This window comes from Kogia breviceps, chromosome 4 (genome assembly GCF_026419965.1).
Source record: "Kogia breviceps isolate mKogBre1 chromosome 4, mKogBre1 haplotype 1, whole genome shotgun sequence".
Lineage (NCBI taxonomy): Eukaryota > Metazoa > Chordata > Mammalia > Artiodactyla > Physeteridae > Kogia > Kogia breviceps.
Window position 1 is genome coordinate 116,574,841 of NC_081313.1, and position 24,935 is coordinate 116,599,775.

A 24,935-nucleotide genomic window follows, 5' to 3' on the forward strand; every position below is an offset into this window, starting at 1 on the left:
CATCCCAAAAGTTCAGGCCACCTGGTACATAGTAAGTTCTCCAATTTGGCTGAATTGAATATCACCTTAATCTTTCTTCACACGAAAGGTATTATTATTACATTAACGATGTCCTGTATTTCTAAACCAAGACTACCCTAACTGAGGACCATTAGGAACAAAGCCAGCAAGGAACTGGGATAACACCTGATGTTCAGATGCTAAGTAGATTTGATGTGTACATTGGCTGTAATATGCTGCAGCTGCTGACATCTGATGGAAAACAAATATTGAATTGGTGATGCCACCAATGCTATCTATTATGCTAAACACCAATAATTCCATTGACGTATGAGGGAACACTGGAGGTCAACAGCCTGTCTAGTCCTAAGTGGCTCCAAGGAGTAAGGCAACATGCAGTACCTACAGGTGCCATGGGCAAAGGTAAAAGAACAAAGGAAAAAATATAAAGCCATTCTTTTTATATAAAATCATTTAATTTCTTTCTGTTAAAGTACACTCAATCCAGATGCAATGGATCAGGTGACCAGATTTTTCAGGATTCTTACTCCACCAGGAGCTGATTCCATCTGTGTCAAACCTGGCTCTGGTCACAGAACATTCACATCTTTAATTCCAAATACTGAATGTGATGCAAAAGATGTAATCAATATCTAACACACAGGTATATAGTTACTTGGTGGTCACTGCACGAGGTTATCAACAATGCAGGCTCAAAAAATAAGATGTATAATAAGTTGGTCCTTTCCAAAAATAAATATATTAGGACACTAAGCTTATACCTTAAATGAATCCAAAATAAATACTAATTAAGCGCTAGCTCCTGTGAGGAACAGTGCATGCAGACAATGAACCCGCGTGTGTGGCCATTCGTAACAGAAAGCTCTGGAATCCCAACAGTGCCTCCTCACAAAGCCAGTCCTGGGTGTGAGGATGTAAATGAGAGTAACACATAGCTTGACTAGGCTGCTGGATTCCACGTTCCAGTGGGGTTTGGAGTTCGGCGTAATTTCTAATAGTTTCCAACAGAAAGAACAGTAATGGCATTTTCTTGATGGTCACTTCTCCCAAGCTGTGAGGCCTGGAGCTGATCAAGGAAGTTCAGAAGTCTTCCAGTTTGAGCAGATGAACCCCAGGGTTGCTAATCTGGGGACACGGATTCCTTTAAACTGCAGTGCCCCTTGTGATGAGAAGGGTTTTCATCCCACCTTCCTCACTGCTGATCATGCAGTGCAGAGGGCACTTCCATTCTTACGAGAGCTTCGCCTTCTGCTCGAGTCTCAAGCCCTATTTCTTAGCCCCACTCCCATCACGCGTCTCCAGTCTGCATCTGTGCTCACAGAAATAGTCTAGAGTTGCATGCCAAGTTCTGAGAGCAAGAATACGCCATGCCTAGAGAGTTTATATATGATAAAAACTTTCCAAATGATGTAGGCAAGAGGAAAACACTTATTTTACCACCATGCAGACAACCCATCTAAAATGCAACCCAGGAAATTATAGTTTAACAATATTCTGGACAGTACCGAATAGATTAAACTATCCTTCAACCCAAAGCAAATACCATTCCCTTGAGGAAAACCAGATGTGAGTGTTGCAGTCTATTAGGTAATAAATAAAACAGTACCATCAGTGCTATAAAAACAGACAACAGACCTGACATTTAATGAAGTGAGTTAGTATTGCCTCTATTTAGTATCATCACAGATAACTCATCTCTACCATGAAATCCAGGTGTGACTACACTATTCATGGGCATCGAGAGCAGTCTTTTACCTTGTCAAGTCAGTTCAATCATGGCCCATTTTCTAGCAGAGATTGGGGTTGGGGACAGGGGAGCTTTGATTTTTGTGTGTACAGGAAAACAACTTTCTATAGCTCATTTGGCTCACAATGGAGTGTAGACTACATTTACCTACTGATCCTTCCAGGTTCAGATTCATGATATAATCTGGGCAGCTCAATCCTGGTAGCTCACCTCCACAGTAAGGCCCAGAACCACACAGTCGAGGCAACAACGTCCCTCCCTGTCACCAGTGGGAAGAGCTGACTGCCTTTATTTTGTATACAGAAGTGGTATAGAGAGGTGTCCTGAGTGGATGTAGGACTGCCATAGAAAGGATACAGGATCCCAGGGTGGGGGGAGGAGCATCCTTGGGAAAGATTCTGCTTTAACCAATATGGCTAGAATTACCTGAGCAATGGGGATGATCACACACTTCCTACTTGATAGTCGGCCTACCATCTAGCTCTGTCACAACAAGTTGTGTGACCCAGTTCAACCATGCATCATCTCTGGGCCAATGTTCTCATTCCATACCAGGCACTCAGCAAATGTTGACTACATGAAAAAGCATCTCCAATCACAAACTACAGGGCACTGGGTTAAACAAAGTGACTGCTGGGCCCAACACCAGACCCCCATAGCCACAGACTGAGGGTCTTTCCCCTCTATCTCTAGGCTTGAGCAAATAGCCCAGCTGGCTGGCAGTGCCTCCTCTTAGGTCTGACCACTGTACCTCTGTGGGGTGTAGGGACTCAGCTCAAGTGTGATGCTGCAAGGGGAAATGCCAAAAAGAACATTCACTGGGTTCTGTGATGGACTAGAGAACCTGCACTGAGCAGCTGAGACTTAGTCTTGCATTTTACCTTCACTCCGGCCCCTGCTTCCATGTGTCCATTGAACTGTTTCACTCAATAACTTAAATTTCTGGGCTCTCTACAAGAGAGAGGGTTAAGGAAGTAAAAGAAACTCTAATTAGGCAGTTTGCTAATGCTAGTAACTCTGAACAGAGATTAGACAAATAGAAAACTGTGGACTACAACAGTTTACATTTCTCCACATTTCCCTTAGAAAATGGAAAGTTGCGTTGTTCCAACAGCTGAATCTGGTGGGGAGACGATGACTCTAACGAAGGGAGAGGTATAATTCTCAGTGCACATTGTAAACAACCAATATTAAGCTGCTTTGGCTAAGCCCAGGAATGACTGGCTATTGAGACTGCACTGAGGGAAGAAGGAAGGAAATACGAATCTGCTCTGGGGCACCCTGAACTACATTTCTAGAGGCAGGGTAGGCGCAGAGCAGGGGGCTGAATCTAATGCTTTGCCATTAATTCAATTTAGATGACCTGCTCCTGGCCCCTGGAGCCAATCCCCAGGAAGGATTCTGTGATGACAAGTCTGGCTCCGTGCTGAAGCACCTCCAACTCTGCCCACCAAACAAAGTTAGCAAATTGTAAAATGTTCATCATTTCCTAATTTTGTATTATACGATGGCATTAGGAACATAAACAGTAACACGTAGCAAAACCCCGAGCCTGCATAGGACTACCATCCTCTCAGCCACCTCTGCGTAGGCCAATCAGTTTGGAAAGTTTTTCACAGTTTTCAAGTTTCAGAGACTCTGCCTTCTGTTTCAATCGTTCATCTCTGTATAATCCTGCCAAATTGGTCAACTCCGACTCTGAAAGATAAAAGAGGTAACAATTCATCAAGAAAGTTGAGCTCCTCTGTTTCACTTCAATACTTCTGGAAGCAAAGCTCCTTTTACTTTAATGCTTTTTCTTTCAATTAAACGTAAGAAACACTCATTTACTCAAGAAACACGTATCAGGCAGCTACGCTACACCAGGTGCTGAGGATTAAGGGACACCTGTGATCCTGGAGTCCAACAGTATCTGTGCTCTATTACAAAAGCACTGGACTTAGTTCTTATCAATAGCACATTTGGCACCGGACTTAGGAAACCTGCATGCGTGCAGTAAGAGGAGACCCTGTTTCTGGGCTTTCCTACGAATGGTATTCAGATGGCAGTTGGGAGAGAATGGAGTCTAATCGCCTATTCCTGTCATCTGAAACAAAGACAGCTGCTTCATCCTTCCCTCTGTGTTGCTGGATCATAACTCATACATGCGGACTGACACAGAGTCCTCCACCGGCAGGCATGCCTTCTATAGAAGGCCAGGTTGCTGGCGGTGTTCTTCATTCCCTCACCACATGTGGGACCCCTAACTCAAAGGCCAAAGGCAGATGGGCTCTTTTAAAAGTGAAATCATCTGGATCCAGTGACCTCTGTCTCCTTGACGAAATGTATTTCATTTTCTCTTCATGGTGGAGAAAGTCATTCTATTTTTAACCAGAATGTAATCTCTGCTGTCCTCCCGGACTCAACAGTGGTTTGGCTGCCTCTCTTTTTTATTCTTTTGTATAGTTTCAGAGACATTCGTAGGAAGGAATGCCTGAAAAGCACCTCCAGAGATGTGTTGTGTATTAACAGGATGGCATGCTTCGAGGGGCTGCGTGGCTTCTGAAAGCCTCAGATAGCAGGCAGCTACTCAATGTTTAAAGGACCACACTTGTGAAAATGCTATTTTAATCATTCTGAAATAGGTCTATCCATTCCTAGTCATCTTGCTGACAGATTTTGTTTTTCTTGGTGGAACGAGAGGCACCTGTCTGATTAATCAGCAAACTGCCTGGAAACAGGACTTAATACCTAGCCAGAGGGAACAATGTGCAGTGGTTTCTGAATAAGTCTCTATCAACACAAAATATAGGCATTTCTGCTCACAATAGTTCCATTTACACCAAGTAAGGCCCAAAGTGCAGATTAAGTGCAGGACTCCAGGGTGAGGGGTGGGTATGCATGAAAACCCACCCTCTGCGATGGGGGTTCAGAGGCTGGGCCCTGGCCCAGCAGTTGGCTTGGCAAACAGGGGGTCTCCTAGGCTCTAGAACAATGTGCTCCCACCCTGCGGCATGGGGCCTGCAGTCACGCCAGCCAGAGCTTGCACACACCCCCTCCCCCGCACAGGCATCCTCGCAGGTGAAGTGGCTTCATGGCGGATCATGCGCCGCACCCAAATGAAAGCCCTCTGCTCCTTCGTTCCGCCCAGAGCTAGGTACTGACTCCATTGTCTGGCTTCTTTGGCATGTGGGAAACCTGTTCAAGAGGGCTCTGTGAAAGCAGGCTGTCCCTTTGGTCCTCTGAGTCACAGTTACACCAGTATATAGAGCAGATCCTATGGCTTTGCTTTTCCTTGAAACGATTTCCTTAGGTTTTTTGTTACCGACCTTATCCAAATGTCTCATTGCCTGAAATCTCACTCCAGAAAACTTAAAGGGCTAGTGATTCTTACTATTTTATACACTGACAACCACTGTAATGAGCTGATGAAAGAGAACTGCACATATATGAATGCTTTTCTCAAAACATGACGTTGCTTTTTTAAAGTTCATTGAAACCAGTTTTCAATGCTCCAGGGATTGAGAGCAATGACCTTGCTCTAGAGCAATGACCTTGCACAAGGGAAGTGTTTCAAGGAACTATGTCCCACACCCCCATGACCATGCTTGGAGAAACTTCTCTCCAACTGCCAGTGAATCCTTTTGCACTTCAATGACCAAAAGGTCAACTCAATGAATATGTTACTTTTCACAAGTTCTGTTAATATTCAATAACTTCTAAGAAAAAACAAAATCTTTGGCAGGGGCAAGATCAAGAGAACATCTTTTCTTCTCTGCTAAATGTTTCCCATGCCCTGAATGCCAGTGTAATAGATGGACAGAGCATTGCACCTTCAAGGTAAGCTGACTCAGGCAAATTGCCAAGAGAGGTGAGTCCCAAAGCCTCTCTCAAAAACACTCTGCATGACAGCCCAGATGAGAGTCCTGACAGCTGGAAGACCCCGACAGATCCCAACGACCATAATGATCCAGCCTCATAAGACAGAGCTGCATCCAGTTGAGCAAGGCCAAGCAAGGTCTGGATTCAGTCAGGATCCAAACACTTACTATATGCCAGACACCATGCTAAGCATTATACTTATACCATCTTCTATAATCCATACAACCTCCTTGGGAGGAAGAAAGCAGAGAAAAGAAATTAACAAAAGATTTTAAAAGACAGTGGCTAACTTTGCTAAAACCGGTTTCCATTCGGTATTTTGCCAAGAGTGAACTTTGTTCTCAAGCGGGTTTATTTTTACAGCCTCCATGTGCTAAATTTAACCATGCTGGCTGCACTTGCTGCTGGATCCGGAGGGCATTTGCTGCTTGTTCTCAAATGGCACTTGGGTTGTGTGGAGGCTCCAGACGGCCACCACCCTTAAATGCCAGAAATAGATTTTTAAGGGGTGTGTGCTGATAACCCCTGGGTTGGAACTTGTGGGTACACACATCATGCTCACCCACTGGATCTGTTTATACCTGGAGAGTGCCAAAGCCCTGAAAGTAGGCCTCATGAGGATGGGGACAAAAGCCTAGAAGCCACCTTAGGTGTAATCCTTACCATGAGCTCTCTGCATAATTTCAAAACCCTCTCGGAGTCTAAAATAATGGAGACTCTTAGGACATATGCTGTAGCCTTCACCTGATTTGGATCCACATTTATAATGCCTTTAAGTCTAAGGCCTCTATCTTGCTCCAAAATTCTTTCCTGATTTTTGAAACTTGCAAAACCTAGTTTAACAGTGGGGTAGGGGTACTTCCTGACTCCTCAGTTTTTTCAATAAAAAAGCAACTTCCTCCTCCTGCTGAATTCCCCCTTACATCCAAGTCATTGCCTACCAAGCTCCTAATGCACCTGAGAGGTCAGGTGGGCTCTGCCCTACATGAGTAGACAGCAGAGATAAGGTCCCTCAGGGGCAGGGTTAGGACACTAGCCCTGCTCAGTGATTCCTAGTCCTCAGCAGTTTCACTGTTTTCCAGTCCTGAGAATCCTCTCTTCAAAAGACATTTGTGGATCATCTGTTCTGAAGCAAAGACTGTGCCAAGGACCTGAGACACAAAATTAGTAAGACAAGGTTTTTGCCCTCAGAGATCCCAGAGTCCAGCAAGAAGACTGTCATCTACCTACAGAACACGTTAACATGATGAGGGTGGCACTGTCTTAGCAGGATGAGCATAGTGCTTTAAAAACACAGAGGAAGGAGAGACTAACTTGGGGTGGGGTTGGGATGCATGATGGGTCAGTGAGGGCTTAGCAGCATTGTGACTGACGATCTAAATTTATCAGGCACTGTTAGATGTTTAACAATACCCAGTGACAGACAAGGTTTTAAAGAATGAGTTAGTTTGCTTTTTAAAAATTAACCAAAGCCAAGTTTTATAAGATACAATTACTAACGGATATGTGTGTGTGTGTGTGTGTGTGTGTGTGTGTGTGCGTATGTGCACGCGCGCACTCCCCATGAACACTCACTGGGGTTGGAAGCCAACACTGTCACCCCCATTGTCTCCAGGGAAACAGTGTGGAAGGCCTGCTCCTGGGAGAGTCGCTTTTGTTCTGTGTGGCCACAGCTGATTGGAGGGGAAGAGAAGGGGCACCGAACTCAGTAACAACAACCTATAAAACTTTGGTTAGGTTGGATCAATCAGATTTCCCTCTGGGAAATGTGAAATTATAAAACCATGGACCAAACCAGCGAGCTACTTAAACAGGAAGCTTGTGATGTAGAAAGGGGCCAATGACTTGTGGGGTTGGGGAAGTTGGGAGAGTGAATAGGAGGGGGTAGCAACCAAAATAAAACATGGCAAATTAAGGCTGTGAAGGAGGAGATCTTGAAAAAGCAAAGAAAAGAAGTTGGCAGAGAGAGGGCAGATAGGCAGAGAGATGTAGAGACTCAGAGACAGACAGACAGATAGGCAACTAGTACTGCCGAAGTTCCTAAGATTTCCCAGTCCTGGCCACATGTATCCTGTCAATAAACTTCCCTTTTTTTTTTTTTTTTTTTTTTGTGGTACGTGGGCCTCTCACTGTTGTGGCCTCTCCCATTGCGGAGCACAGGATCTGGACGCGCAGGCTCAGCAGCCATGGCTCACAGGTCCAGCCGCTCCGTGGCATGTGGGATCTTCCCGGACCGGGGCACGAACCCGCGTCCCCTGCATCGGCAGGCAGATTCTCAACCACTGCACCACCAGGGAAGCCCAAACTTCCCTTTTTTTGTAATATTCTGAATGGGCCTCTGTCCTATCCCTGTTCACATAAACATGAGTAGCTCAAACAAGGAGAGAGAAGGGATCAGGAAGCTGGGGATGCCTCAGGTTGGAAGCATGGCACCAGCTAAAGCCCCTTTTAGAGCATCTTACTTTGTTGTTTCTCCTTCCAACAACTTGTCTGGATGTAATCAATGTAATCTTTTTCTATCGTCTTCTCCAGGTCACGCAGAGATGCTCCTCTGTAGGCCTTGTCAAAGTTTTTATCCACAAAGTAAGGCACCTGTAGGTTCTGGGTTTCTCTAGAAATGGTGTAGCCCAAGGTCCTGAAATGAGAGAGAGGCTCAGGTATGCTTGTCATACTTGGCAATATCACTTTTAGCACTGGCCTCACAGAGATCATTCACACAATCACCTCTTCACAGGGCAGATGCAGATATCATTTTCTAATACATCTAACATTTATTATTTCCCAAGCAAAGCAGTAAGTGTAATGTCATCATTGTTGCTATTATGTGAGCATGTTCAAATGGATTCAGTCTCAACATATTTATTTCCTTAAAGGATTCACCTCCCTCTCTTCTCTCTCTTTCTCTTTTTAAATTTAAAACATACATCATGAAGGTTTGTCTTACATAATTATGAAATGATTACCACAATAGGTTCAGCTAACATCCATCTTCTCATATAGATACAATAAAAAGAAAAGAAAGACAAGAATAAAGGAAAAAAAAACTTTCTCCGTGTGATGAGAACTCTCAGGATTTACTTTAACTTTACTATCATTTCCTATCATACAGTAGTGTTACTACTGTAACACTGTGTTGTATGTGACATACCTCATACTTATTTAACTTATAACTGTTAGTTTGTACCTTTGACCATCTTCCTTCAATTCCCCTTCCCTCTCTCCTCCACCTTCAGTAACCAGAAGTCTGATCTTTTTTTCTGAGTTTGGTTTTTTTTTTTTTTTTTAGATTCCATATATAAGTGAGATCATACAGTATTTGTCTTTCTCTGACTTATTTCACTTAGCATAATGTCTTTAAGGTCCCTCAATATTGTCACAAATGGTAGGATTTCTTCATTTTTTATGGCTGAATAATATTCCATTGTGTGTGTGTGTATATGTGTGTGTGTTCAGGTTGTTTCCATGTCTTGGCTACTGTAAATAATGCTGCTGTGAATATGGGTGTGCAGCTATCTGGATTGACCTCTCTTAAGACTGCTTTCCATGTTAAAAGAAGAATGCTGAATGCTTAAAAAACAATTTCTATATTGTATAGGACCTAGCATGGCACCTGGTGCAGAGTGGCTATTGGTGAATGTTGGTTGAATGAAATGATTGTTACTATAAACTATTTAAAAACAATCAGACAGCTTATACCAACTTAGTTAATTTTTAGGACATGATAAAAAGTACTTTACACATAGCCATTAGGTGAGAACTGCAAAAAACTAAGACAAAAGATTTCAATGATACATGCAGGCTAACTCTCAGTGGGTCTAAGATATCCAAAGGTGTCTGGTGCTCAGAAACTTTAACAGGTCTGGATTAACTGAAGTCTAACCATAAGAAAGTACAGAAGGGAGTTTAAATTCAAGTTAAAACAATGTGATGGCAATGTGCAAAATCCAAGCTGATTTTGTTCAAACTGGACAAAGTCTATCTTAAAGGAGTTATATTTGACCTTTTCCTAGCCTTTTCCTTTGATCTCTCAACTTATGGATCTTGCTGGATGCCTAAGAGCCATGACTGCTCTTGCCTCCCCCTGGGAAGCTGTTATCAGGGCAGGTTCCTGTCTGCCCCACTGGCCTGACAAGAAAGGAGGTAGCAGTAGCATATGGAGAAATATGGGAAGTCAGGAAATAAGAGGGAATCAGGCCATTGTGTCCCGACAGCAATAACCTCTCTCTGAGTCTCAGCTTTCCTCTCTGTAAAATGAAGATATTGATCTAGAATGATAGTCTTTAGTCTACAGTGATCACCAACAAGATCTCTTCCTGTTAGGTACGGTTCCATGGAGTCCACATTTTGAAAGGTTTTTGTCTGCTAAACTATAATAGTAATGACTCATTTCCCATTATTAATTAAAAAAAAAAAATCCAGTGATTCTCAGACTTTAGTATGGACCAGATTATCTGGAGGGCTTGTTAAAACTCATATTGCTGGTTCTCACCCCTAGAGTTTCTGATTCAGTAGATATGGAGTAAGGCCTAAGAGTCTGCATTTCTAACATGTTGGCAGTTAATGCTGATGATGCTGGTCTAGGGATCAAATTGAGAACTGATTTAACTGAAATAATTGAAGAAATTAAAAAATTCCTATCAGAGCTCAAATCTTCCATGCAATACAAATCAAACTTTATAATGATTTCTATATTTTTAGCAAAAGCAAAGAAATGAGATACTATGGTTTGACTGTATAGCCTTATGAATAAATATACTATTCTTGCAATTTCTTAAGTTGGAAATAATCACTAGATCTTAGTTACTATGTTCTCAGACTCACAGGGGTCCAGCGATACTATCACAAGCTCATTAAGGTCCTTTTTAACTCTAAAGTGGAATGTTAAGGATTTAGTCTGAACCTGGAGTTTGTCCATTTAATCCTTCAGAAACAAGCCATTGCTATTCTGCAGCTGACCAGATGATGTCGCTGTAGAACAAAACAATCCAGGTCCTGAGTGCCTGGGAAACTGCCTAAAGAACAATATTTTTGAGTCTCTGCATTATTACTATCCAGCTGTTCCTTTAAACACAAAATCAGTGTTTTCTACAACAAAAGGTGAAATGGAATGTTAGTAATGTACCAGCTTGTTGTTAAGAAATATTTATAAATATTTGACTTACGATTTATAGAATAGACTATATGGGGGATTAGCAGCTAGCAGCTGAGTAATCACAGATATAATCACAATCACCAGAACTGGAAGTAACTGAATAAATGCAGAATATGTAGTCTGAAAAAGAAAAAGCATTTGGTGTAAGTGCTCTTCATCAATATAAAGTTTATTGAAAAGAGAACAGTTTTCCCAAAGAAAATATGAATTACTGATGTACTGCACATAGCCCAAGGCTTTTCTGGGAAGGTTGTACTTTCTGCTGAGAAGTACCAAACAGCCCCATTCTGTCTGCTGAAAAGGCTGAACAAGGCCCACCTACAATCTGGATTGACACTCAGTAATCCTTCTGCAGCCCCCTTTTCTAAGACCAACGAAGCAGACGCCTGTGCAGGAGCTTGCCCAGACTGTGACTCTCATGAGGTCATGTTGTTATGCAACTCTGTTGCCTTGGCCTCAGCTGAACGGACTGTGGGACATCTGGGGGACATCAAACCATAGTAGGGCTGATCACATTCTCCCTCCTATGCGTCTGGGATTGAGATTCATCACCATTCACTGCTAGGCAGTCACTTGAAGAAAGGACGCATACTCTGAGGCACTGTAGACTGGACATTTGCAAGGGGAAGCAGAAAAGCCAGGCTGCTTAGAGAGGACAAAACAGATGCAGGGAGGCAGGAAAACTGGAGACAGTCTGGCCCCAAGAGTCATGGAGAGCACAGCTGCATGGGGGCCTGACAGCACCCCAGTTCCTCGTTCCCGTCTGACAGAAGGCCCAGCAAGCTTCCTGCCCTTAAGCTTCATGAGACTCCCTTGGTCCCTTACCTTAAACCCCCTTTAGTATTGAATATTTTGAAGGGCGTTCCTATTCTCTGCAGTCAAGAAAACGTTTTTCAAGACAGCCGCATAGGTGAACAGATTTCCCGGGACAGTCACCCAAGAATGGATGGGGGAGGGGGTACCATTATAGCTTATTTGGGCCAATTATCCAGCTCTTCTTGCCAGGCTTCTGCCTTCCTAAAGCACATTTTAGCAACATATCTCAAGTTGAACTTCGAAAACCTGATCATACTACATACAGGTCAGCTCAGTACAAGTGTTTATGGGCAGCTGTTGTCCTGTCCTCCCCAGGTACCTGAGGCTTATCTTCTTCCTCTTCCTTCCGTGTCTGCATCCTCTCATGTCGGTGCCGCCGGCGGTAATAGTGGGGGTCATCTGTCACGTTTGAAAACATATGAATGTTTCCTGGAAAAGAAAGAAAAATACTTAGTATGCAATATGGCAAACACCCCTTTCTTGCCTTTTCCAAGGTCCTTGCTTCCAACTAGGTTCTCTGAGGGTAGAGTATTGTCCCATTTTACTCAGTAGAAAAATACAACAGTAGGTATGTCAAGTGAACAAGCTGGAAATGGGACATGCTTAGCTCTCTCGCCCTTATTTAAATAATTCTTTGTAACCAGTGAGTGAGAGAACCCCAAGAGGCTAAGAAAGAAAGCACTTGGGCCATGAATCCTGTCTGACATGCTCATGTCTGCCTCCTTGCCAATATCAGATTATGTCACTAGTATCTTTAATAGCACCTAACAAAATTAAATTTACTTCCCAGGCATTTAATTAACCCGACTTCCAACTCTCTGGGGGTACTTTTCTAACCTTTACCTTTATATAAATGCTATTTTGCAATAATGATAATACAGGCATTTTGCTTCTTATGAAACACTTTAAAAAATATCCAATCCTCATAGCAGCCTTGTGAAGTTGGTATTATCAACCCCATTTTTAGGTAAGGAAACAAGATCAGACGGACTAAGTCAAAATCATGCATAGTTGGAGGGTGGAGACATGCCTTCAACCCCAGATTATCGGATTCCAAAGTTTGCTGTTACCACCATACCATGGTCCCTCTATTCAGATCCTCAGACAGATCCTCAAAATAGATATGGGAACATATGTACATGTATAACTGATTCACTTTGTTGTAAAGCAGAAACTAACACACCATTGTAAAGCAATTATACTCCAATAAAGATGTTAAAAATATATATATATATATATATATATATATGAATTTTTTTTTTTTTGGCTGCGCCGAGCAGCATGTGGGATCTTAGTTCCCCAGCTAGGGATAGAACCTGCACCCCCTGCAGTAGAAGCGTGGAGTCTTAACCATTGGACTGCCAGGAAGTCCCTATGACTTCTTTTTTTTTTTTTTTTTTTTTTGTGATACGCAGGCCTCTCACTGTTGTGGCCTCTCCCGTTGTGGAGCACAGGCTCCAGACGCACGGACTCAGTGGCCATGGCTCACGGGCCCAGCCGCTCTGCGGCACGCGGGATCCTCCCAGACCGGGGCACGAACCCGTGACCCCTGCATCGGGTGACCCCTGCATCGGCAGGCGGACTCTAAACCACTGCGCCACCAGGGAAGCCCTCCCTATGACTTCTTAAACGATAATTTTGGGATACTAACCTGTAGGAAAATGTCCTCCAAAGAAGACATTGAACAGCTCTTCTGGAGTGATGTCGGCTTCAAAGTCCCTGTAATAATTATAAGGTCTGGCTCGAGGGGTAGTGAAAGTCACCTGTTCATCTCCATATTCATCATAGCGGAGTCTCTTGTCAGGATTGCTCAGGACTGCAAAGGCATTTCCTATTGCTGCAACGAAAACAAAAAGCACCTGAGTACATAGTCTTTGCTGTAGCTGAGGGTGATCATAGTAGTAGCAATGAAGAGCCCGGAGTTGATTGGTGCCGGACAACTTCTCAGTTACCCAAGGAGAGGTGCTTGGGCCTAGAAAGTTCACCAAAGTGCTTGCCCTTGAAATCTTCCATGACCTAGTCTGATAAGCCTGAAACAACACTGGATTCAAGATGAACTAAGAAGTACTGTTCTCCATCATCAAAAATGTGTTATTTCACTTGAGAGCAGTAGTTTATGGTTGGAAACAGTTCCTACATAAGTAGTGGTATTCTAACATGAAGTCACATACAATCTCCTGAATAAAATAATCAGTAAAAATCCTCCTGCTTGGCTAAAAGCAAAGTCCTCACTCATCAGTCTTATTTCAGCTTACTTTTTTTTTTTTTTGCTGTCTTCGTTGCTGCGAGCGGGGGCTATTCTTCATTGGGGTGCACGGGCTTCTCATTGCGGTGGCTTCTCTTATTGTGGAGCACAGGCTCTAGGCACATGGGCTTCAGTAGTTGTGGCACACGGGCTCAATAGTTGTGGCACACGGACTCAGTAGTTGTGATACACGGGCTTACTTGCTCCGCGGCATGTGGGGTCTTCCTGGACCAGAGATTGAACCCATGTCCCCTGTGTTGGCAGTCAGATTCTTAACCACTGTGCCTCCAGGGAAGTCCCTCAACCCACTTTTAAAAATGGTCTTTAGAAACTAAGAAATGTATCTCCAGGGAATTCCTGATGGCCCAATGGTTAGGACTCTGTGCTTTTACTGTCGAGGGCCTGGGTTCAATCCCTGGTCAGGGAATAACAACAAAAAAAAGTTATCTCCAATGTCTCAAAGAGGGATCAAAGACTGAATAGATTACATATGCATACCATCACTTCTCCCCCCTATGCACAAATGTGCAAACTTTGTCCAATTTCATTTAAACATACAATCAGTACCAATAATCAAAGAAATCTTGAAAAAAAATCTTTTAAGACATTCCTACCCGCCTACCTTTAATTCAATCATCACTATCAGGAACATAGTCAGAAAGAGCATTTCCTTATGATTCTTCTAGCTAGGGAATTATATTAAATATTTATAGCAATAAAGCTGCTAAGCAGAAAAAACAAACAGAAAAGCCTAAACAGAGTTGCTTAAACATTCACATCCCTGGAAATCTGGCAGATTTCTCAGAGAAATGGCATTAGTCTGTGAGGTACCTTACATGAAGGTGTGAGGAAATTGTGGGTTATCTGTTTCCTTGTAGAAACTGTGGGGAGAACTAGATTCACAATGGCACATCAACAAGGGTAGCTTGCCCTCTGAGGTAAATGCTGACTTTAAAAAATGTCTCAGATCTATCATTTTTTACTTTTTCTTTTGAAAAATTTCAAATCTCCAGAAAAGACAAAAAATAGTACAATAAAAACCTTTAAATTTATTCATCAATTGTTAGCATTTTACCACATTGCTTTCCTCAACTCTCTACATATACATATATAATATGTATTCATTTTTTTGCTGAACCATTTGAAAGTAGGCTGTAGATATTATGACACTTTACCCCTAAATATTTTAGCTATGTCTCCAGAGAAGAAAGATATTCTCCTACATGATCACAACATCATATCATAGCTAAGAAAATTAACATCAATTCATTATCACCCAGTGAATCCATGCAAGGTTCATGAATTACATTTGGTTTCATGTCTCTTTAGTTACTTTTAATCTAGAACAGTCTCCCCACCTTTTTTGTTTTTCATTATATTGAACTTTTTGAAGAGTAGTTCAGTGTTCTTTGTAGAACGTCCCATATTTTGATTGCTTCTTTATTAGATTCAGGTCAAACATTTTGGCAAGAATACCACATGGTATTACAACATGTAATGTTAGGTTGTTCTAGTATTGGTGATGATAAGTTGGATCACTTGGTTAAAGTGGTGACAGCTAGCTATCTCCGCTATAAAGGAAAATTTCCCCTGTGTAATCAATAAGTATTCTGTGGGTGATTATTTGACATTATGTGAATATCCTATGCAACAACAACCTATCGCCCAATGGTTTCGGCATCCACTGATAATCCTTGCCTTAATCAATGACATTCCTGAGGGTGAAGCTCTTAAGTAAGATTTTTATTTATGTGTTGGATCCAAAATATTTTTTAAGAATATATCACTGAAAGTATCACGGAAATCAATGGAAAAAAGATTCGATCTATAAGCATGCTTTTGCTCTTTACAAAGCTGTATAAAGTTTTTTTATACATGTTAATAACAGAGGTTTCATGAACAAATATTTTCATGGTCAAAGAAGTTTGGAAATGCTGTCTAGGCCCTACTTGCAAGTGGCTACCGACCTGTAAGTTCCACAAGAGGAATCATATCTGTTTTACTCACCATGGCACCTGGCACATAGATCTTCAATAAAGATTTGCTGAATCAAGGAATGAAAGGTTCCAAAAGGTGTCACAGAGAGACCAAATATTTTTTCCAAAAGAAATTAAGGTAAGTGAATGAGGACAGGAGAGAGCTATGCTAATAATCACTATCTAAGAGGTGTGGCAAGAAAAAACAAAACCCTGCTTGTGGCCTTATAAAACAATTACAGGGGAGGCTGAAAACAACTTGCTGTGACCAAACAACATAAGAAGGGCAGAATTAACCATTAGTTTAGGATCAGACCTTTGAAAGCATCTGTTGCTCCAGGAGCACAGTTCTTGTCAGGATGAAATTTCAGGGCGAGTTTTCGGTAAGCTTTCTTAAGCTCTTCATCACTAGCATTTCGTGAAACCCCCAGAATTTCATAGTAATTTCTGCATTTCTTGATCCTAAAAAAACAAATCAGAAATATTTTTTGGTATGTCTACAAAGGCCCCTTTTGTACAATTAACTCCTAAATAGTAAATCAATCCTCTCTCCAATCTGTGAGCCCCAAAACAAACCTAAAAGAAAACTGGTAAACACGTTAATGAAACATACAATTCACTAACAATGTCCTCCTCCCAGTGAGAGCTTAATTCCTTTCAAAGTATTTTTACATCTAATATTTTTTTCTTTCTATATCCCTGCAAGTGGATAGAACAAGTATACTAACCCTTACAATATTAAGGCCCAAGTTAAGTCCTCAGAGTTGAACCATTGGACAGCAAGTCAGAAGAAATACCCTAACCATCCTTTTTTTTTTTTTTAATCTACCTTTTTTGGGGCTTCCCTGGTGGCACAGTGGTTGGGAGTCCGCCTGCTGATGCAGGGGACACAGGTTCGTGCCCTGGTCCGGGAGGATACCACATGCTGCGGAGCAGCTGGGCCCGTGAGCCATGGCCGCTGAGCCTGCGCGTCCGGAGCCTGTGCTCCGCAACGCGAGAGGCCACAACAGTGAGAGGCCCGCTTACCGCAAAAAAAAAAAAAAAAAAAAAGTTCACATATTCACATGGTAGAAGAAAAATATCCAATAGTACTAAACTAGATACAGTGAAAAATCTTCCTGCTTCCCCATTCCCTGTCTTCCAATCTCCTATCCTAAGAATAACCACAGTTAGAAGTTTTCTGCAGGGCGTTCCCTGGTGGCCTAGTGGTTAGGGTTCTGGGCTTTCACTGCCATGGCCCAGGTTCAATCCGTGGCCAGGGAACTGAGATCCTACAAGCTGTGTGGCACGAGAAAAAAAAAAAAAAGTTTTTCTCTGATTCCTATGTACAGAGAGAGTACATGTATAGAGACTTCCCCATTTTTTTTTACATAAATGGAAGCATATTATAATCACCCTTCTATATATCATTTTTTTTAAACTAACAATTCATCGTGGGAATTGATCCATAACTTATATAGATGAAAAGTACAGGGATAACAGTTTAGACCACCAGAGTGTTGGTTCTGAACTTTTTGATCTAAGAAGTCTTTTATAAAATGATATAATGGCATGTTATACAGCCTCTCAAAAATTCCACTGTATAATCATGAAGGAATGAGAGTGAAAAAGGCAAATAATATGTTTGTATTATCATGAAGATAGTTTTAAGCTTGCAGACCCCTCCCCAAAACGGTCTTGGGGTTCCCAAACCACACCTTGAGAGCAGGTGGACTACAGCATGAACTCTGGAGTCAAAATGCCTTGGTTGGCATCTGATCTTGCTGTGGACTTAACTCTGTGCCTTTGTGTTATCTTCTAAAATGGGCTGATAATTATACCTATATTTCACAGCTATTATAATTAAATGAAGTATTCATTAAAATGCTTGATAGCATCTGACATGATATAAATATTGGCTATTATTACAAATCTACCACATTCTACAGATGGTCAACAGGCACGTGAAAAGATGCTCAACATTGCTAATTATTAGAGAAATGCAAATCAAAACTACAATGAGGTATCACTTCACACTGGTCAAAATGGCCATCATCAAAAAGTCTACAAATAAATAGTAAATGCTGGCGAGGGTGTGGAGAAAAGAAACCCTCCTACACTGTTGGTGGGAATGTAAATTGGTGCAGCCACTATGGAGAACAGTATGGAGGTTCCTTAAAAAACTAAAAATAGGGGCTTCCCTGGTGGCGCAGTGGTTGAGAGTCCACCTGCCAATGCAGGGGACGCGGTGTATGCCCTGGTCTGGGAAGATCCCACATGCCGCAAAGCAGCTAGGCCCGTGAGCCATGGCCGCTGAGCCTGCATGTCTGGAGCCTGTGCTCCGCAGCGGGAGAAGCCACAACAGTGAGAGGCCCGCATACTGCAAAAAACAAAACAAAAAACAAAACAAAAACAAAATAGAACTACCATATGATCCTGCAATCCTACTCCTGGTCATACATCTGGAAAAGATGAAAACTAATTTGAAAAGACACATGCACCTCAATGTTCATAGCAGCACTATTTACAATAGCCAAGACATGGAAGCAACCTAAGTGTTCATCGACAGGTGAATGGATAGAGAAGATGTAGTATATATATACAATGGAATATTACTCAGCCATTAAAAAGGAATGAAATGCCATTTGCAGAAACATGGATGGACATACAGATTATCATAGTAAAGTCAGACAAAGACAAATATGATATGATACCACTTATATGTGGAATCTAAAAAAATAGCACAGATGAACTTATTTACCAAACAGATACAGACTCACAGACATAGAAAACAAATGTATGGTTACTAAAGGGGAAAGTGGGGGTGGGTGTGGAGAGGAGGGGGATAAATTAAATCAGGAGTTTATAATTAACAGATACACACTACTTTATATAAAATAGATAAACAACAAGGTCCTACTGTATAGCACAGGGAACTATACTAATGTCTTATAATAACCTATAATGGAAAAGAATCTGGAAAAGAATATATATATATATTCAGTTACATATAACACAACACTGCTGCACACCAGAAACTAACACAACATTGTAAATCAACTATATACTTTAAAATAAAAATCTACCACATTCTTTTAAAAAGCTGCCATATTCTTGCATTTTTTTAAAAAATAATTATTAATTTATTAATTTATTTTTGGCTGTGTTGGGTCTTCGTTTCTGTGCGAGGGCTTTCTCTAGTTGCAGCGAGCGGGGGCCACTCTTCATCGTGGTGCGCGGGCCTCTCACTGTCGCGGCCTCTCTTGTTGCGGAGCACAGGCTCCAGACGCGCAGGCTCAGCAGTTGTGGCTCATGGGCCCAGTTGCTCCGCGGCATGTGGGATCTTCCCGGACCAGGGCTCGAACCCGTGTCCCCTGCATCGGCAGGCAGATTCTCAACCACTGCGCCACCAGGGAAGCCCCATATTCTTGCATTTTATGGATGTATGTACATTCCCTACTGATGGGCATTTAAAGTATCTCCATTTTTTTGCTACCACAATTCAGTTAAGCAGGCAGAGACCCAGAGCCTTGTTGAAGAGTTCATAGTAAGTCAGTAACACAGTTGGGACTATAATGCAGGGTCTGGAATGTCGGTCAGGGCCCTTCCCCAAGAGCTGCCCATGAGGATCCTATGGATTCCCCACCCTAGTTTCCCTCCTTTCATGGCAGATCCTCCCCTGCCTTTCTCTTTCCCTCTTTCCCTTATCAGATATATAATTTGAAAATATTTTTTCCTGTTTTGTGGGTTGATTTTTCACCTTCTTGATGGTATCTTTTGAAGTACAAAAGTTTTTAATTTTGATGAAGTCCAATTTGCCTATTTTTTCTTTTATACCTTGGCTTTTGGGTGTCAACAAGAAATCATTGCCTAATCCATACGTCACAAAGCTTTACATCATTTGTTTTCTTCTAAGAGTTTTATGGTTTTAGCTCTTACATTTAGGTCTTCTAATTAATTTTTGTATTTGTGTGAGGAAGTGGTCCAACTGCATTTTTTTTTTTTTTTTTTTTTTTTTTTTTTTTTTTTTTGTTGGTACTTGGGCCTCTCCCGTTGCGGAGCACCGGCTCTGGACACGCAGGCTCAGCGGCCATGGCTCACGGGCCCAGCTGCTCCGCAGCACGCGGGTTCCTCCCGGACTGAGGCACGAACCCGCGTCCCCTGCATTGGCAGGCGGACTCTCAACCACTGCGCCACCAAGGAAGCCCCTCAACTTCATTTTTTGGCATGTGGATATCCAGTTGTCCCATTAACATTTGTTGAAGACTAGTCTTTCCCCCATTAAATTATCTTGGCACTCTTGTCAAAAACCAATTAACCATAAATATAAGGGTTTATCTCTGGAGTCTCAATTCTATTCCATTGATCTACATGCCTATCCTATGCTGGTGCACACTGTCTTCATTACTGAAGCTTTGTAGTAGGTTTTGAAATTGGGAAGTGTGAGTCTTCCAACTTTGTACATCTTTTTTAAGACTTTTGGCTACTCTGAGTCCTTTGCATTTTCATATGAATTTTAGGATCAGGTTGTCAATTTCTGCAAAAAAGGTAGCAGGGAATTTGATAGGGATTGTGGCAAATCTGTGGATCAATTTGAGGACTATTACCATATTACCAATATTAAGCCTTCCAATTCATGAATACAGGCAATCTTCCCATTTATTTAGGTCTTCTTTAACTTCCTTTAATAAAGTTTGTAGTTTACAATGTAAAATCTTACATTTCTCTCATTAAATTTATTTCTAAGCATTTTATTCTTTTTGATGCTGTTATAAATGAAATTGTTTTCATTTTCAGATTGTTCTTAGCATATAGAAAAATAGTAATTTTTGTATATTGATCTTATACTGAACTTTGCCGAAGTAATTTATTAGTTCTAATAGTTTGTGTGTGTGTGGGTATTGCTTAAAATTTTCTAGGGCTTCCCTGGTAGCGCAGTGGTTGGGAGTCCGCCTGCGGATGCAGGGGACACGGGTTCATGCCCCGGTCCGGGAGGATCCCACGTGCCGTGGAGTGGCTGGGCCCATGAGCCGTGGCCGCTGAGCCTGCGCGTCCGGAGCCTGTGCTCCACAAAGGGAGAGGCCACAGCAGTGAGAGGCCTACGTACCACCAAAAAAAAAAAAAAAAAAAAAAATTTTCTATACTAGATCATTTAATTTGTGAATATACTTTTACTTCTTCTTTCCAATTTGAATGGCTTCTACTTCTTTTTCTTACTTAACTGCCCTGGCTTGAACTTCTAGCACAATGTTGAATAGAAATGACTAGAATCTTGTTCCTGTCCTGTTCTTGATCTTGGAAAGCATCAAATTATTCACCATTAAGTATGATGTTAGCTGTGGATTTTTTTTTTAAATTTAAGGAATTTTTTAAAAAAATTATTTATTTATTTATTTATTTGGCTGTGCCAGGTCTTAGTTGAGGCATGCAAGATCTTCGTTGTGGTATGCGGGATCTTTAGTTGCGGCATGTGGGATTGAGTTCCCTGACCAGGGATCGAACTTGGCTCCCTGCATTGGGAGTGTGGAGTCTTAACCACTGGACTACCAGGGAAGTCCCAGCTGTGGATTTTTTGAAGATGACCTTTATCAGGTTGAGGAAGTTCCCTTCTATTCTTGGTGTGTTGAATACTGTTATCATGAAAGAGTGCAGCGTTTTGTCAAAAGCTTTTACTACACCTATTGAAACAATAATGTGACTTTTGTCTTTTATTCTATTAATATGGTGTATTACATTATTTGATTTTCATGTGTTAAACAACCTTGCATTCCTAGGATAAATCTCACTTGGTCAAGATATATAATCCTTTTTATATGTTTTATATGTTGCAGAAATCCGTATCCATCTTGTGATGACTTTGTCTGTTTTTGGTTATAGGGTAATAATACTGGTCTCATAGAATGACTTGGGAAGAATTCCCTTCTTTGGTATTTTCTAAAATAGTTAATGAAGGATTAGTTAATTTGTCTTCACACATTTGGTAGAATTCACCAGTAAAGTTACCTGGGCCTGGGCTTTTCTTTTGGGAAATCGAATTTATGCATTTCATTCAAGTTATCTAATTTGTCGACATATAATTGTTCACAGTATTCTCTTACATAATCATTATTTTGTAAGATTGGTAGTGATATCCCCTATTTCACTCCTGATTTTTAGTTATTTGAGTCTTCTCCCTTTTTTTCTTGGTCAATCTAGTTAAAAGTTTGTCAATTTTGTTGATATTTTCAAAAAAACAACTTTTGGTTTTGTAGATCTCTATTGTTTTGCTATCCTCTATTTCATTTATTTCCACTCTATATTATTTCCTTCATTCTGCTTGTTTGAACTTAGTTTGCTCTTCTTTTTTTAGAAGATTAGGTTATTGATTTGAGATTTTTAAAAAATATATAAACATTTATAGCTATAAATTTCCTTCTAAGTATTGCCTTAGCTGCATCCTATATGTTTTCGTATGTTGTATTTTCATTTTTTAAATTAATTTTTATTGGAGTATAATTGCTTTATAAGTGTTTTCATTTTCATTCATCTCAAAGTATTTTCTAATTTTCCTTGTGATTTCTTCTGTGACCTATTTGTTATTTAGGAATATGTTGTTTAATTTTCACATATTTGTGAATTACCTAAATTTTCTTCTGTTGTCAATTTCAAAGAACATACAGTGTTTGATTTTAATCCTTTTAAATTTATTAAGGCTTGTTTTATGGCCTAACATATGGTCTATCCCAGGTAATGTTCCATGTATACTTGAGAAGAATGTGCGTTCTGCTGTTGTTGGGTAGAATGTTGTACAGGTGTCTGTTATGTCAAGCTCGTTTCCCCTGTCTCTCTTACAGTAGAAGCAGGGCAGTTACTTCAGATTATATCCTAACATTCCACTTCCACCTAGCCTTGCCTCTGAGGCCAAGAAGCTATTATGCTTCAGTAACAGTAATAAAAATAATAATAGCAGTCAATACTTACATAACACATCATCTGTGCCAGGCACTGTACATAAAATCACTCATTTAATCCCACCACAGGCTCACCTTTGTACTCCAAGCAGCTGTTCCTCAGTATAAGTGGCATTCCCCTCACCCTGTCGGGTCTGATTCCACTCATGCTCAGACTTCTTTTCCTTTTGTGCCTTCCTGCAGTTACAGCAACCACAGGGGTCATGACTTTCAGGAGGTCTGTCTTCTGGGTATTTGTTTCTTCTAACTGCATCAATGTAAGCTGCAAAGCAACGGCACATCCATGAGGCTTCAGTCTGACCTGCAAATCAACTTTGCTACTGGCCTTAGCTATCTGGGAGGCTGCCTGTAGGCAAACGAGTGTGAGGCCCAGATTACTGACATCATGCTGACTTCTAAACACCCATACAAAGCTGAAGAAACATCTTCCTTGAGAAAACAATACAGAAAATACAGAGGCAATCATGAAAACTTTTAATGCCAGAAACATGAATTATGATAATGTCCACCATACCTACAGTCATCGGTCAGCAAATAATCTTCACTCAGAGCCAGTAAAGGGGCTCAAGAGGCATCTGCCCAATACCTTGGCTTTAGGTCAGCACAGGGGAAGCCTATTTCTCTGTGGTCCACGGTCAGAGGTGAATTGATCATAACACATTATTTTTTGTCGCAATGCCTCCCACCACTAAGATTTAAAGTAGAAATGAGTTCAATTTTTTAACTGACAGTTATAAAACTAATATGTACAATACATTTGGCTAGATAGATTAAGGAGATGTATGCATAAGACCTACTCCTGACCACAAGGAAGATATAGTTTATAGAGAGGATTTAATTAATCATAATGCCTGCAGAGTACGAAGAGAGCCATAGCAATATAGCAAAGAAGGCAGAGTACTCGTGTCCTGTATGGAGGATCTGGGTAAGATTTTAAAACACCCTTTCCCCTGCTTAACATCTCTTACTGACTACCCACTGCTCGGTGTCCAAATTTCTTATCATGGGCCCAGCCTGTCTCTCCAGCCTCAAATCTCACCACAAGCTCCTTTGTAGTCTATGCTCTAGCCACACCAAACTCCCTTCAGATCATCAATGCTTTCTCTTTTCTCTGTGCCTTTGCACATGCTGTTCCCTCTGCCTGCAAAACTATTCTCTAAGTAGATCTGGCTAACTCCAACACATCCTTCATGTCATCATATGTAACACTTTCTTCATGAGGCCTCTGACACACAGGCCACGCTGAGTGCCTAGTCAGTATGCCCCCCAAACCTACGACCTTGCTGTGTAGCCCAGGACATTCTGGCCCTGTTTTGTAACTGACTGTTTACCTGTCAAACTCCCTCAGTAGACTTAGAGTTCTGTGGGCTCCGGGGCCCATGTCTGTCAAATCCCGTTGCAGGATCAGCATAATGCAGAGTACATAATAGGCACTGGCTCAGTACTCTTTGCCTGACTGTAGGATGGAAAAAGCTGGCCCATCCGTCCTGATGCTGGCTGCAGGGACAAGACCAAACCCAGGCCGAGGGTCAGGCAGCCCAGTTTGGAGGCGAGGATAAGGACCGGGTAAGCATGCTGTGGGAAACCGCGTCACCCCGCTGACCCCGGCGCAGGCGGCCCTGATAGCTGCAGGCCCTGGGCGGGGCACGGGCCGGGGCGGGGCTGGGGGCCGGAGGCAAGTCGTCACGGGTGACTCTGGGTACCCGGCCGGGTCCTCAGCTTGAGCCAGCGCTCCTGGTTTCCGGACCCCGGCCCCCTGCCCTGGGCAGTCTTCCTCCTCACCGGGAACCCTACTCAGGCCCAGCATCTTCTCATAGACCTCCATCCTTCGTCTCAGGCCCAGGATCTCAGCCCCTTCAGGCGCCGTCAGGAGCCCCATCCCTGATTTCTCCCTGACCCTGCCCTGTTCCACCCTCCGGCCAGGACCTGATACCTTCCGTCCAGCGCTCCCCGCTGCCCAGCGTCGCTGCCATACCGCTCCCCAGTCAGCAGGTCTGCCGAGCCGGCCCCGCGCCCGAGGCTGAAAGGGAAGGGGGGCGCAAAAAAGCGCGGGGCATGCTGGTCATTGTAGTCCAATCCATAGGAGCTGAGGTTCATTGGACTACAATTCCCGGGAGGGATCGCGCCAGGGGTCGCAGATGCAGTAGTGTGAAGGGGCGGGACCCTTGCTGCCAGGTGACTGCTTTAT

At 42.1% G+C, this 24,935-nt stretch overlaps 2 protein-coding genes across 2 annotated transcripts in view; one reads left to right on the forward strand and one right to left on the reverse strand.

Annotated features, from left to right (window-relative positions):
* Positions 1-24,935, forward strand: part of SMIM33 (small integral membrane protein 33) — a 54,217-nt gene that overhangs the window by 12,997 nt on the left and 16,285 nt on the right. The gene's annotated exons all lie outside the window — the stretch shown is intronic.
* On the reverse strand, positions 455-24,855 carry DNAJC18 (DnaJ heat shock protein family (Hsp40) member C18). Its single transcript, XM_059061309.2, has 8 exons — positions 24,681-24,855; positions 22,823-23,009; positions 16,135-16,280; positions 13,249-13,434; positions 11,917-12,026; positions 10,792-10,901; positions 8,092-8,264; positions 455-3,466 (listed from the first exon to the last, which is right to left on the reverse strand). The coding sequence occupies exons 1-8, from the start codon at positions 24,718-24,720 to the stop codon at positions 3,342-3,344; spliced, it is 1,077 nt and encodes a 358-aa protein (XP_058917292.1). The 5' UTR covers positions 24,721-24,855; the 3' UTR covers positions 455-3,341.